This window comes from Rhinopithecus roxellana, chromosome 18, assembly GCF_007565055.1.
Source record: "Rhinopithecus roxellana isolate Shanxi Qingling chromosome 18, ASM756505v1, whole genome shotgun sequence".
NCBI classification, from domain to species: Eukaryota; Metazoa; Chordata; class Mammalia; order Primates; family Cercopithecidae; genus Rhinopithecus; species Rhinopithecus roxellana.
The window spans coordinates 12,839,461-12,854,320 of record NC_044566.1 but is presented as its reverse complement, the minus strand read 5'-3'; the positions used below and the strand labels follow the sequence as shown (position 1 = coordinate 12,854,320).

Sequence of the window (14,860 nt, the reverse complement as noted above, 5' to 3'; positions counted from 1 at the left end):
TTTCTGTACTTAAATTATAATATGTATGTTTTTATTGAACCTGGGAAAGCGATTAAGGATAAAAGAGAAAAAATTAAAAATATGTGTATTTTATAAATATTTTCTTTGGTGTAATAAGATGCTAAGATGTAACAATTTGTTGATTAGTGTTCTGAATAGCTTGGTTTAAAAAAAATCGCATTTTTTGCTGTCATAGATAATGGTTTATTTTAGTGGAATGGAACTTTCTAATTGACCTTTCTCCTGTGATTTGACAACTGGAGATGATATTTTGCATTTGCTTTTCAGTTGGCTTTAATTTTTTAAATTAAAGGGCAACGTGATATTTGACCTTGAAATAACTATTTTTCTTTTTACTTTTTAAATGGATGTAGAGCTGGAGGTAAGGGTGGTGAATCTGATTAGTTTACATGGTCTACCTGGAGTGAGTTTAATTGTATCAAAGGAAGTTTGATAACTTTGCCTTTCTTTTCAGATTTTATTCTTTCCAACTTGAAATTGAATTGAATGTTGGTTGATTTTAACATTAGGAGAAACAGGAGACGGCTGTAAGCTTCATAGGTTGATGCTTATTTAAAATATCAATTGTCTAAAAACAAAAAGCACCCTAATGAGAAATGGTACTGTTGGAATTTAACTAGTAGCAAGTAAAGAAATCACTGGAATTTCATGGACTGTGGATTTTTTTTTTATTTTGAAGATATTATTAGAGAGCTATTTCTGAATGTATTTTGTCATTTTGAGATAAGAATGCTATTTTGATATACAGGTCATTAACAGAGAGCAGCAAATTGGTGGTTTCTTTGGAAATATTTAATCTGGGGTCAGTATTAGTATTTGCCTCTTATTTTTTCCAGTGTCTGGTGCGGTACATTGACTATGGAAATATTGAAATTCTAAATCGATCTGATATAGTTGAAATTCCTTTGGAGCTGCAGTTTTCTAGTGTTGCCAAAAAGTATAAACTTTGGGGACTACACATTCCTTCTAATCAAGAAGTTACCCAGTTTGATCAGGCAAGTCATGGATTTTAAATATTTTTGCTAATGAAAGTAAAACTATGTGCTTGAAACAAAATGTAAGTATAATTAAATTTTACTTGAATATAAAAGTCTGTATAAATTAGTGAAAAATAGGAATTATAATTAGAAAGCAATTACATATTTATGCTCATTTTTGCTAGGTAAACATTGAACAGATAAGAATGACATATACATATGTAATATATATAAATAGTTTCTTCTGATGTTTAAAAGGATAGTCTTTTTTTTTTTTTTTTTTTGAGATAGAGTCTCACTTTGTTGCTCAGGCTGGAGTGTAGTAGCGCGATCTCGGCTCACTGCAACCTCTGCCTCCCAGGTTCAAGCAATTCTTCTGCCTCAGCCTTCTGAATAGCTAGATTACAGGCCTGTGCCACCATGGCCAGGTAATTTTTGTATTTTTGGTAGAGTCAGGGTTTTACCATGTTGTCCAGGCTGGTCTCGAACTCCTGACCTCAAGTGATCCGCCCACCTTGACCTCCCAAAGTGCTGGGATTACAAGCATGAGCCACTGCGGCTGGCCAAGGATAGTCTCTTATATGATGGAGAAAATAATGAATGCAGTTATTTCTGTAATTGTTTTAGGAAGGTATTTATTAAATAAAAGTGATCTTTACCTAGTCCTGGCCATAAATACCACAAATTTGAAATTAATCAGATTTTATCATTTTGGCAGAGGCTGATACTGTTTGATGTAATAATTGGTGGCAGATATTTTGCTCATGTGGATTCTAGTTTATATTCCTTTCCACTGAATTTTGGGTTGGTAACCTAATTCTGGAAGACATTCGATAATTTCAGGGGTAGTCTTACAGGAATCCTACCTCTTTTAAAATCTGTTGTACAATGATGATTCTTTTGGTAAAGGTAATGCTGGTGAGAGATACTACATTGCAAAGTAATCAGGTTTGTAATTCTTATAAAAGCAGCTCAAGTAGCTCATGTGGAAAACAATTTAATCATTGTACGCATTGTAAAGAAATTAATTAAAATTGAATTGAAATTAATTAAAATTGCCTCTTTATTTTCCTTTGAGAATCTTGTAGATGTGTTGGGTATAGTTTTGTATGCTGTGTAGTTGCTTACAAGAAACATTTCTGTACATAAAACTCAGGCTTTCGTAAACATGAAATACAGATATTGTAAAATTATACCCTAAGTTTCTGGCTTAAAATCTAAAGTTTGTTACTTTCTTCTTTAATATAAATGCTTTGACCAAGGTTGGGAGGCTTGTTTTGGATTTCTTTCTTGCCTAAAACTCTAAAATCTTGTTTACAGACCTTAGAATATTATCTGCTCTCACTTTATTTTACATATAGGGAAATTGTAGCCTAGAATAATTAAATGACTTCAAGTCATGAAGCTAATTAGGGAAGAGCTAGGCCTAGAACTCAAGTCTATTGTTCTTTTCATAGTAAGATGCAAACACACATGAATCAAGTGGGAAAAAGGTGGTCAGAAGGAATAAGGAGAGTTCATAGGCCAAAGTATTTTGGAAATTGTAGGACTTTGTAGAGGTGGTGGTCTAGAAATTTATGGGGCCAATATTGACTGACACCATGTTTGAGGTCAATATATGGCATCAAATGGGCAAGTGTCAGACATTCTAGATACTGTGCAATGTGTAGGACTCTTCTACACAAAAATGAAATGCTACATTTTACATAAATGTGAATTCCCAACAGATGGTCCCTATAAAAATGTATATACATATACATATATATTAATACATTTTGGAGTCAATAACGTAACTCTGCTGTACAAGTAAGCACAAATATTTTTATGAATTTAATTTATATTAAAATTTCTAGGACTACAACAATCATGAATGTTAAGGTAAAGTTATTATTTTTAAAGGCATAATCAAGATTTTATTAATCAATTTGGAATATTATGCCACTGAATGTAGCATCACTCCTATTTGAATTTTCAATACAACGAACCTATATAGTAGATACTGTATCTTTTATGTGATTCTTTGTATGAAAATAAATGCATTTATTTGGTGTTTATTTTTAAAACGTCAAAAAAAAAAGTTAATTTTAGAATTGAATGAATAAACTGAAGCTGAGAATGTTTTTGTATGTTTCAAAGATTCTTTATAGATGGTACTGTATATAAACATTTATATATATATTTTTTTGTTTTGTTTTGTTTTTCTAGGGGGATGAAGTCTCGCTCTGTCGCCCAGACTGGAGTGCAGTGGCATGATCTCAGCTCACTGCAACCTCCACCTCTTGGGTTCCAGCGTTTCTCCTGTCTCAGTCTCCTGATAGCTGGAATTACAGGTGCCTGCCACCATGCCTGGCTACTTTTTGTATTTTTAGTAGAGATGGGGTTTCACCATGTTGGCCAGGCTGGTCTTGAACTCCTGACCTCAAGTGATCCCCTCACCTGTGCTTCCCAAAGTGCTGGGATTACAGGCAGGAGCCACCCGGCTAAACATTTGCATTTGGATGCTTAGTTCAGTAAAAAGATCATTGATTAGAGTTAAGCTAATTGGCACAAAATATTTTCTGGAAAAAAAAGAACTATTCTTGAATAGCTCTGCTTAAAAAGCCCATGTTTAGTTATTAATTCTCAGTCCAGATTTCAACTCTAATCTTTTATATGCAGTCTTTGCTAATACCCATTTACCTGGTCCTCTGTGGTGTTTTAGTCACTCCGTATATAAAGCCTATAAAGTTGTAATTTTTTCCTCCTCTACAAGCCTAGTGAGTTTGTAGAGATAAGTATTCACTTTTCTATGTCTAATTTCTCTGCCGGGTAGGTGTTAGATGAGCATCAGTTTATCTAGCATTTGAATAAATACATGAACAGTAGGGATTCAGTAACAACACAAATGCCTCCCTCCTTCCCCTTTTCCAGAAGGTGTCCTGGGCACTGAAATTCCTTCACATTTTTAACTAACACTTTCACACTATGCTACGGCACAGTCGGAATCGATACTCAGAATGGTAGTTCGCTGAAGATCAAGAATATTACATTACTGTTCCTACATGCCTGACTTTAAAAATTACATGTAGAGTAAGGGAATGAGAGCTAGAGCTTGGAATTTGTGTTTAACAATTTAAATACCTTTTAGCTTGTTTTCTAATATATATAAGCAAAATTCAGAGGAATAAAGTAGAAAGCAAATGATCCTTTCTTGTTTCTGAATGAAGCATACCAGTTTAGAAAACAGAATGAAATATATTTCTAAAAAGTGACATTAATCTTTTTTAATGATTGAAAGCCTTATGTTCTAAACCAATGACCAGATTTATTTTAAAAAGTTACGTTTTGCCAAGTGCAGTGGCTCATGCCTGTAAAGCCCAGCACTTTGGGAGGCTGAGGTGGGTGGATGGCTTGAGTCCAGGAGTTTGAGACCAGCCTGGGCAACATGGCAAAACCCTGTCTGTACAAAAAATACAAAAAAATTAGCTGGGCATGGTGGTGCATGCCTGTAATCCCAGCTACTCGGGAGACTGAGGTGGGAGGATTGCTTGAGCTTGAGGGGTCAAGGCTGTGAAACCCTGTCTCAAAAAAAAAAAAATTAAATGAAAGTTTTATACCTTTTAAATACCTAAATATATTTTTTAAGTGCAGATATATATCTCCAGCTCATAAGGGTTAGTGGAAAATATATTTCTTATGATAAAAATTAAATGTTTATATGTAATATATATAAAAACATACATATTTTTGGTAAAGTATAGTATTAAAACACCCATGTATCATATACTCTGTCGTTCTTTTTGTTAGTTGGAACTGAGGAAGACTCATTTCAAGTTCAGAGTTCTGTGTTTATGATTATATATGATTCAGAGAGAATCTGTTTGAACAACTTCATACTAATTGTGATTGGTGATTGTAAGTAAAATGAATTTGAATTCAGAGAGAAATCTAAAATTAGATTTCTGCATAAAAATTCTATGCGAGGAGTAATGGACCTTTAGAACATTCAGCTTTAGGTAATTGAAACTTTTGTAGAAAATAGCTTATTTCCATTTGAATTCACATATTGCCCAGAGACAGGGTTCCTTGAGATATTAATAATTCCACATAAACCAGCAATAATTTTCAAAGACTTCCTAGGGGCATAAGTTGTTCTTGAATTTTTAGATAGACTTTTGATAATAAGAGTTGAAACCAAGGGTTTTTGTGTGAAAGAGTTTAAGTGGAAAACTATATCTAATTGATTAAAATCCTAACATATATTTCAGTTATTTACATTTTGAGGTTGTTAACTTTGCCTGCTTGATCCCATTTGATTGGTGATAATTTCTGGATCTCATTTGTTATTTATATTGATATTATTGGTGAATTCAAGCCTCTTGATATAATGTGTGTATTTCTGAATTTTATGCCTTGAAAAATTTATAAAACCCGTGCTTTTGTTAACCTAAAGTATTTTCTTATTTTGTTCTGTGGATTTAAAAAATTATTTTTTCACCTAGGCACAGGGTGTGTGCCTGTAATCACAGCTATTCAGGAGGCCGAAGTGAGAGGATTGCTTGGGCCCAGGAGTTGAAGACCAGCTTGAGCTAACATAGCAAGACCCCATCTACAAAATTATTTTTTTTCTTTTTTTTTGGGTAGTGATAGTTGGTGACTCTTGAGCATATGTAGTTTGAGTCTCCCTCTCTGCCCCTTCATTTGCATCCTTCTAGGCCCAGGTATCCTTAACCTGGTGTTAAAATAAATGTGTCGGCCGGGCATAGTGGCTCATGCCTGTAATCTCAGCACTTTGGGAGGCCGAGGCGGAGGGATCTCGAGGTCAGGAGATTGAGACCATCCTGGCTAACACGATGAAACCCCGTCTGTACTACAAAATACAAAAAATTAGCTGGTCATGGTGGAGGGTGCCTGTAGAGCTGAGATCACGCCACTGCACTCCAGCCTAGGTGACAAAGCCAGACTCCGTCTCAAAAGATAAAAAATAAAAAATAAAAATGTGTCCCAATGAAATAATTCTTTTTTGTAATTGTATGTATTTCATGCATTTAAAAACATGAAAAAAAGTCCAAAGATTTCACCTGACTGATAAAGGAGCCCCATGGCCACAAAAAGGTTAAGAATTCCTACACAGGTCTCACTTTTACCTTCTATACTACTGTGTAGTTAAAAAAGAGAAAGTAGTTCTTAAAAATATTATTTAGTTTCTTGGACCTTGACTTCCCCACACCCCCTATTTCTTTTAAAAATGTGGCTGGTTTGTATTTGGTGGTTTTTAGTGTGTTTTTTACACTCTTGTTTCTCTGGTTATTATAGGTATGATGTCCTATTTGATTTGCTTTGTTTGCATAAACGATATTGTTTTTCATATTTTTAGAGTGGGAATGTAGCTAAAAATACAGCTCCACCTTCTAAGAGAGATACGTTTCATCAGATGATGTCCCTATTTCAAGGAAGTTGCGAAGCAGTAAATTTGAGCAGTACCTACCCATTTTGTGTTTTAAATTTATGCTTTATATATTCTGAAAAAGAATACTTACTTTTAATTTCCTTTATAGTATGCACAGGGTGAAAATCAGGAAAATAACCTAGAGAAATTTGGGAAGAGTAGTTAAGATTGTGTCAAAGTAATTTTAGTAATTACAATTTTATGGAAGAGTAGATAAGTTCTTATTAAAATTAAGTTTCAATATGTTCCAATCCCAAATATGTTTTAGGTATATCTTTGCTTAGTTCTGTTGATGGATATTCAATAGCTCAAAGTTAGCAAGCACCTAATTTCTCATATGCCAGTTGAACAGTTGTAGCCCTCTTAAGCAAAAGTCTATTTAAGAGAGTTTTGAATGTAGAAGTCCAGGCACGGTGGCTCACCCCTCTAATCCCAGCACTTTGGGAGGCCAAGGTGGGTGGATCACTTGAGGTTAGGAGTTTGAGACCAGCTCAGCTGACATGGTGAAACCCCATCTCTACTAAAAATACAAAAATTAGGTGGGTGTGGTGGTGTGTGCCAGTAGTCTCAGTTACTGGGGAGGCTGAGGCAGGAGAATCGCTTGAACCGGGGAGGCGGAGGTTGCAATGAGCCAAGATTGTGCCACTGAACTCCAGCCTGTGCGACAGAGTGAGATTCTGTCTCAAAAAAGAAGAAGAAAAAAAGTTTTGAATATGTATTTGTGATACCTCACATTTTATAATTTCAGTTTGTTGATTTTTAAAGAATTTGTATTTTGTGCTTTCAGTTTGTTTTTTCACTTCTGTTTGTCTTACTTTAAAATCAGAGTTCCTGAGTGCCTCTAAAACTTTTAAAGTTTTGTAAAATTGAGTACCTTTTCTAGATATCAGAGATTCATTTTTATGTGCTGTTGCTTTTCAGGAGAGCATTATATTTAGTTGGGGCCAAAGTAGTCAACGTAATCTGCTGGGTTAAAAAAAAACTATTCTAGGATATTTACTTAGTAATACATTTTTAGATTTATAAATATGGCTGCCTATACAAGTATTTAGCTCTACTTCATTTTAGCAAATGTGTAATTGGAATACATTCATATACGTGGAGATGTATATTTGCATATTATAGCCAACATCAAGGAAAGACTTTTGTATATAGAGATTTCAGAATGAAGAAATATGCTTGGAAAAAATGGGTAGAAACAAAATAAGGGAAGAGAAACATGTTGGTATATAGCTGGTTTACGTTTTCTTCTTTCTTAGGGCACAACATTTTTGGGGAGCTTGATTTTCGAAAAGGAAATAAAAATGAGAATTAAAGCAACCTCTCAAGATGGAACAGTTATTGCTCAGGCTGAGTATGGCAGTGTGGATATAGGGGAAGAAGTGTTTAAGAAAGGATTTGCAGAGAAATGCAAACCTACTTCCAGAACTGACATCTGTGAGGAAAAAAAATTGGATCCTGGTCAACTAGTTCTCAGGAACCTCAAAAGCCCCATTCCTTTGTGGGGGCATAGATCAAACCAGTCAACTTTCAGCAGGCCCAAGGGGCACTTAAGTGAGAAGCTGACTCTTGATTTGAAGAATGAAAATGATGCAGGAAATCCTATGACATTTCCAAAGTAAGAATTTAGTCTTCACTTATTTCTAATTCATTGTAGAGGTCCCTGTCATAGTAGAATAGAAGTTAAGGCTTATGCTTTTGGAATCCTTAACTGTGTCAGTGATTTTAAGGGCTGATGCTGATATTTCTACTTTTCTCAAATGTATTCCTCTCTGCTTTAGCAGGGGTATTTTCATTACAAACTATTTTGAAAGAAAAATAATTCCTGAATTATTTAAAAGTTTACATATAAACTTTTCATGCCAACTCTTTGGAATACACTTATCAAAGATAAAAATCTCCCAAATCTGAATTATTCAGGCAAAGTCAGAATTTCAGATAAGATTTGAAATTTTTCCTATGACTTTAGGAATGTTTTAAAGAGTTTCAGGGAATTGCCTTTACTTTTTAAATAAAAGTGAGACTCTTTCTTCTCCTTGTGAAAACTTTTGGTGGAGTTAGATTATTCCGAGTAGCTTACTTTTTAGATAATTTTGAATCATCAGCTTGAAGCAGAAAGCCAGATTTGATATTTATGTGTATCAAAACATTCTTCTATATCATGGTCCAAGACATGATGCTGTATCTTGGATGATATAGTTGTTTGATGGGATCTCTTCAGTGCTTTAGGAGCTAAACTGTCAAATGGCGGGGGAGGCGGTAAACAGGGGGATCACAGGGAGGAGGCATTGGAAAAAAACTAATACAGAAATGCTTTTTACTTTGTTCTCTGTAGTTGATAGTGCTATGAAGAAGTTGGAATATATTTTCTTTGAGAATTAGAGGCATTGTTGAATTACGACTTCAGTTATAAAATCTTGTTTGCATTATTTTAATATTATGAACTAGGTAAATATTTTAGTTTTCAAAATTAACTTTCAGATATATTGTGATATAAAAAGACCCAAGATAACTTAGATTTGTTTTCTCTGTCATCCTTATTCAGTTTGTTTTTTAAAATAAATGAATTTGTTTTTATAGGGAAAGTTTGGCTGTTGGTGACTTTAATTTAGGGTCTAACGTCAGCCTGGCAAAAATTAAGCAGGATCAGAAACTGATTGAAGAAAATGAAAAACTTAAAACAGAGAAGGACGCTCTTCTCGAAAGTTATAAGGCATTAGAATTGAAAGTAGAACAGATTGCCCAGGAGCTGCAGGTATGTTCAGTGGCTTAAGGTGAAGAGTGTCCAACTGGGAAATCTGTGTACTCATCTGCTGCTATTTATTTTTCTGTCACTTTCCTTTCCTTCCCCACCTCATCCTCTACTTCTTTGCTAATCCCTGTATTTGTTTATAGGTGAATTTTTGTCTTATACTCCAGAATAATCATCTTTGGATTTCATTGGATGTTTGAAAATTTAATAATTTCTAATTTACATTTCCCTTTATGTTCTAAAAGCTTTTCAACTAAGGCAATTTTCAAACACTCTAAAAGGAGAGAGACTTGAATAATTAATTCTCATGTACCGATCACCCAGTTTTTACAATTATAACACATGGCCAATCTTTTTAAAAATTTATACTTCCTGGATTATTTTAGAAGAAGTCCCATTGCTATTATTTCCTAGTCTTCAGTATGTATGACTAATAGAAAAAGACTTTAAAAAACCATAATAATAATACTCTTCATACTTAAAAATAAACAATAATTCCTTAATATTATTTATATCTAGGCAGTATTCAAATTTGCCATATTGTGTCATGAATGCCACATGATTGTAGGCATGTTGATTGTAGTTGTCTCCAATCAGGATCCCAGTTAGACGCATACATTGCATTTTGGTTGATATTTCTCTTAAATTGCTTTAATCTGTATCCTTGTGTTGCTTAACTGGCTTTTTGATCTCCATGTGTGTCTTCTTTTATGGTAATCAGGTCTCCAGATTTGCTCAGATTCTAGTTCAAAAATATTTCCCCCCCAGGAATACAGTGTGGTTGATAAATGAATGTGTGTGTGTGTGTGTGTGTGTGTGTGTTTACACCAAATCTGTTGTTCCTGCACTAGTTCTCCAATTCTCTGACACCAACTGGGTGTCTAATAATTCAGTTCCATTCTGACACTACACTACCTGTACTTAGCATATACCGTACAAGTTAAGGACTCAGTTCCATAATCTGCCTCTATTTTAGATGCCAGCCACAAGTGGGGTTCCCAGGCTGCTTGCATAAGTACCTACCCGCTATAAATTCGGGGTTTCCCATGACCCTCCCTCAGGTTAGATAATTCTCTAGAACTACTCACAGAACTCAAGGAAGTGCTATACTTAGAGTTGTATTATTAAGGATATAACTCAGCAACAGCCAAATAATGGAAGATAGGCATAACGCAAGGTACTGGGGCAGGAGGTACAGAGCTTCCATACCCTCTCTGAGTGTACTACCCTCCCAGGTCATGGATGTGTTCATCAACCCAGAAGCTCCCCAAATCTCATTATTCAGAGTTTTTTTGGTTTTGTTTGCTTGTTTGTTTTGAGACAGTCTTGCTCTGTTGCTTAGGCTGGAGTGCAGTGGTGTAATTTCTGCTCGCTGCAACTTCTGACCCCGGACTCAAACAATCCACTTACTCCAGTCTCCTGGCTAGCTGGGACTACAGGCCTGTACCCCATTCCTGGCTAATTTTTGTCTTTTCTTCTCTTTTCTTTTTTTTAAACTAAAACTTGCCTTATTTATGTCCCCAGTGGCGTGATCTTGCCTCATTGCAACCTCTGCTTCCTAGGTTCAAATGATTCTCCTGCCTCAGCCTCCTGATAGCTGGCATTACAGGCACCCACCACTATGCCTGGCAAATTTTTGTATTTTTGGTAGAGACGGGGTTTCACCATGTTGGCCAGGCTGGTTTCGAACTCCTCAGGTGATCCACCCACCTCTGCCTCCCAAAGTGCTGGGATTACAGGCATGAGCCACTGTGCTTGGCCCACATTTTCTTTATCCAGTCTATCATTGATGGGCATTTGGGTTGGTTCCAAGTCTTTGCCATTGTAAATAGTGCTGCAGTAAACATACGTGTGCATGTGTCTTTATAGTAGAATGATTTATAATCCTTTGAGTATATACCCAGTAATGGGATTGCTGGGTCAAATGGTATTTCTGGTTCTAGATCCTTGAGAAATTGCCACACTGTCTTCCGCAGTGGTTGAACTAATTTACACTCTCACCAACAGTGTAGAAGTGTTCCTCTTTCTCCACATCCTCTCCAGCATCTGTTGTTTCCTGACTTTTTAATGATTGCCATTCTAACTGGTGTAAGATGGTATCTCATTGTAGTTTTGATTTGCATTTCCCTAATGACTAGTGATGATGAGCTTTTTTTCATATGCTTGTTAGCCACATAAATGTCTTCTTTTGAGAAGTGCCTGTTCATATCCTTTGCCCATGTTTTGGTGGTGGTGTTTTTTTCTTGTAAATTTGTTTTAAGTTCCCTGTAGATTCTGGATATTAACCCTTTGTCAGATGGATAGATTGCAAACATTTTCTCCCATTCTGTAGGTTGCCATTCACTCTGATGGTAGTGTCTTTTGCTGTGCAGAAGCTCTTTAGTTTAATTAGATCCCATTTGTCAATTTTGGCTTTTTTTGCCATTGCTTTTGGTGTTTTAGTCATGAGTCTTTGCCCGTGCCTATGTCTTGAATGGTATTGCCTGGGTTTTCTTCTAGGGTTTTTATTGTTTGGGGTTTTACATTTAAGTCTTTAATCCATCTTGAATTAATTTTTGTATAAGGTGTAAGGAAGGGGTCCAGTTTCAGTTTTCTGCATATGGCTAGCCAGTTTTCCTAGCACCATTTGTTAAATAGGGAATCCTTTCCCCATTTCTTGTTTTTGTCAGGTTTGTCAAAGATCAGATGGTTGTAGATGTGTGGTGTTATTTCTGAGGCCTCTGTTCTGTTCCATTGATCTTTATATCTGTTTTGTTACCAGTAGCATGCTGTTTTGGTTACTGTAACCTTGTAGTATAGTTTGAAGTCAAATAGTGTGATGTCTCCAGCTTTGTTCTTTTTGCTTAGGATTGTCCTGGCTATACAGGCTCTTTTTTGGTTCCATATGAAATGTAAAGTAGTTTTTTCTAGTTCTGTGAAGAAAGTCAATGATAGTTTGATGGGAATAGTATTAAATCTATCGATTACTTTGGGCAGTATGGCCATTTTCATGGTATTGATTCTTCCTGTCCACGAGCATGGAATTGTATTTTCTGTACAGAGGGGGTTTGCTGTGTTGCCTGGGCTGGTCTCAAACTTCTGGGCTCAAGCGACCCTTCGTCTTTTGGCTCCAGAGTTGCTGGGACTACAGGTGAGCCACCATGCCTTGCTAAATTAATGAATTTTTTTTTTTTTTTTTTTTTGAGGCGGAGTCTCGCTCTGTTGCCCGTACTGGAGTGCAGTGGCCGGATCTCAGCTCACTGCAAGCTCCGCCTCCTGGGTTTACGCCATTCTCCTGCCTCAGCCTCCCGAGTAGCTGGGACTACAGGCGCCCGCCACCTCGCCCGGCTAGTTTTTTTGTATTTTTAGTAGAGACGGGGTTTCACCGTGTTAGCCAGGATGGTCTCGATCTCCTGACCTCGTGATCCGCCCGTCTCGGCCTCCCAAAGTGCTGGGATTACAGGCTTGAGCCACCGCGCCCGGCCAAATTAATGAATTTTAAACACGTTTGACGTGCTTTAATCCACTGAAGCCACTTTTTTTTCTTTTCGATGCACACATTATCCCCTTTGAAGTCTTTTTAAATTAGCTGCTGTGTCCTTTTGACATCATAACAGATGATATTCATAATGGATAAATCACCTTTATTAAGTTTTTCATTAATCTGTGACCTAATGATTTTTGCAGCCATCCATGATTGCTGTCTGCAGCCATATTTTCATCAGGTTCTGTATTTCTTAGAAGGAAAATTCCAACTATTTGGTCATGGTGAAGCCTAGTTTGTTCAGTAAAGGCAAGATAACTTGATTCATTCCTTTTATATGTACATGTTTTCAGAAAAGTAAGTTTATTCCCTAGCATTGTCCAGTGTTGACCAGCAAAGGTTATTTGTTCTCCTTAAGTATTATTATGAGCTAATGAATTTTAAACATATATGAGTGTTTTAATTCACTGCAGCCATTATTCTTTTTGATGCCCAGCTTATACTCTTTGGAAGTCTTTTTAAGTTGTTGCTCTGTCCTTTTGATGTGATTCCAGTAGTCTGATAGCTTCCTTGTTTTCTGGTGTCACAAGATGTACCATGCTCATCTGCATTTCCTACCCTAATCCTGGAAGAGTTATTTCTCCAAGTTGTAGTTCTTTTCAGTGGCAAGAGGTATTTAGATACCAGACTTTGGGTGCTAGGGATGTATATAGCTATTGATTTAGTCTTTGCTTCTAGGTTATAGAATGTCTAATGGATAGGGTTAGGAAATACTAATTTTATTTTCTAATAATGCTATATTGAGATACCGTTTACATACAGTAAAAATGCACAAGTGCTGTGTAGAGTTTGGTAAATTTTGACATATGTATACACGCGTGTAACCTGAATCACCCTCATCAAGATTGGCTGATCAAACTGGCATGAATCAGATATTTCACCTAGAATCAAGCTCTACCAATAATTTCAGAGACACGATTGGTAACAAAGAGATTCCTTTGTTCCGGAGCAGGTGCCCCAGTCTCTGACCAGAGGCTAGAATGTCTGTTGTGGCTGCTGTTGCCAGGCATCAAACAATGTCTCTAAACTCTCATAAGGGTGCCATCTGTAGGATTGTGACTAGAGAGGGTGGGGCCCCTCTCAGGTGAGCAGTGTTGGTACCAAGCAGTGGGGAGGGTGTTCTACTCAAGTCTAAGTCTCACAGCAGCCTATAGCAGAGCTTTGGGTGTTGTTGCAGGTGTGCATAGGAGAGCCTGGCTTTTCTGCCCCTTCTTGGCTGGGCAGTAGCTGCAGTTAACCTTAACTCAAGCCAAAGTTGGGGCACAGCTCAGAATTAAATTCTCAAAATGACAGTTTTGGCCCGTGCCCTGGGATACTAGGGCACCACCCAGGCGAGCAGCATGGGCAAAATACTGTGGGAAGTGTAGTCTGATTGTGTCTCAGTTTCACAGCAGCCCATTGCAGGATGGTGGGTATTCTATAGATATGTGTGGGGTAGCCTGGTTTCCCTGTTGGTCCTTTGCTGGGCAGTGACTGGGGCCATGTCAGCGCCAACTCAGGCCAAGGGCAGGACTCAGCCCAGCATTGAACTCAGAAAATGGTGTCTTGGGCATGGGGCTGGAGAGAATGGGGCACCACCCAGCCAAGCAGCATGAGCAAGAAGGTGTAGGGAGTGTGATCTACTTATGTCCCAGTCTCAACAGCAGCTTGTAGCAGGATGACAAGTATCCTCCTGGGGGTGCATGGGCATGCTTGTTCTCCTTCTCCTTTTTTGAAGCAGTACAGTGGCTGCAGCCATGTCTATAGGTCCCTGGTATCTAAACTCTTAAAGTGGCTCCCTGCTGAGGCTGCTCCAGACTTGGGTGCCTGTGGGATTCTGTGTGGATTCCTTTTCTGAAAGAATGTCTCTGTGTGATCTTTAGGCAGCTCCGTGAGGTGCGAGGCCCTAGCGGATTGAAGGTTTCTCTTATAGCCAGTGTTGTAAAAGCTTGTTTCAGAGCTCTGGGGATTTTTTTCTTACTGTTTCCCTGCATACAGTAGCCTTTCCCAGCTCTCAGCTGTTTTCCGGCTAGGGATGCTTCCTCAAACCCTCTACTTTGTTACTTCTGGGGCTTTCTGTCTCTTCTCTGGTGAATCCAAGTGTTCGCTATTAGATAATCTGTTGAAAATATGTCTACTTACTATTCTGATTCTTCCCTGTGGAGAAGGCATATGCTTAT

General features: G+C 37.2%; 1 protein-coding gene across 4 annotated transcripts in view; it reads left to right on the top strand.

The window, feature by feature from the left end:
• STK31 (serine/threonine kinase 31) overlaps positions 1 to 14,860 on the top strand; it is a 172,317-nt gene that overhangs the window by 51,487 nt on the left and 105,970 nt on the right. For 2 of the 4 annotated variants that reach the window (XM_030922424.1, XM_030922425.1), the window contains 3 exons: positions 858 to 1,016; positions 7,686 to 8,044; positions 9,007 to 9,181. In XM_030922424.1, the coding sequence (XP_030778284.1) occupies positions 858 to 1,016; positions 7,686 to 8,044; positions 9,007 to 9,181 (693 nt within the window). Of the gene's footprint in view, positions 1 to 857; positions 1,017 to 3,290; positions 3,329 to 7,685; positions 8,045 to 9,006; positions 9,182 to 14,860 lie in introns of those variants that run through there. The other 2 variants (XM_030922426.1, XM_030922427.1) reach the window with 2 other exon arrangements.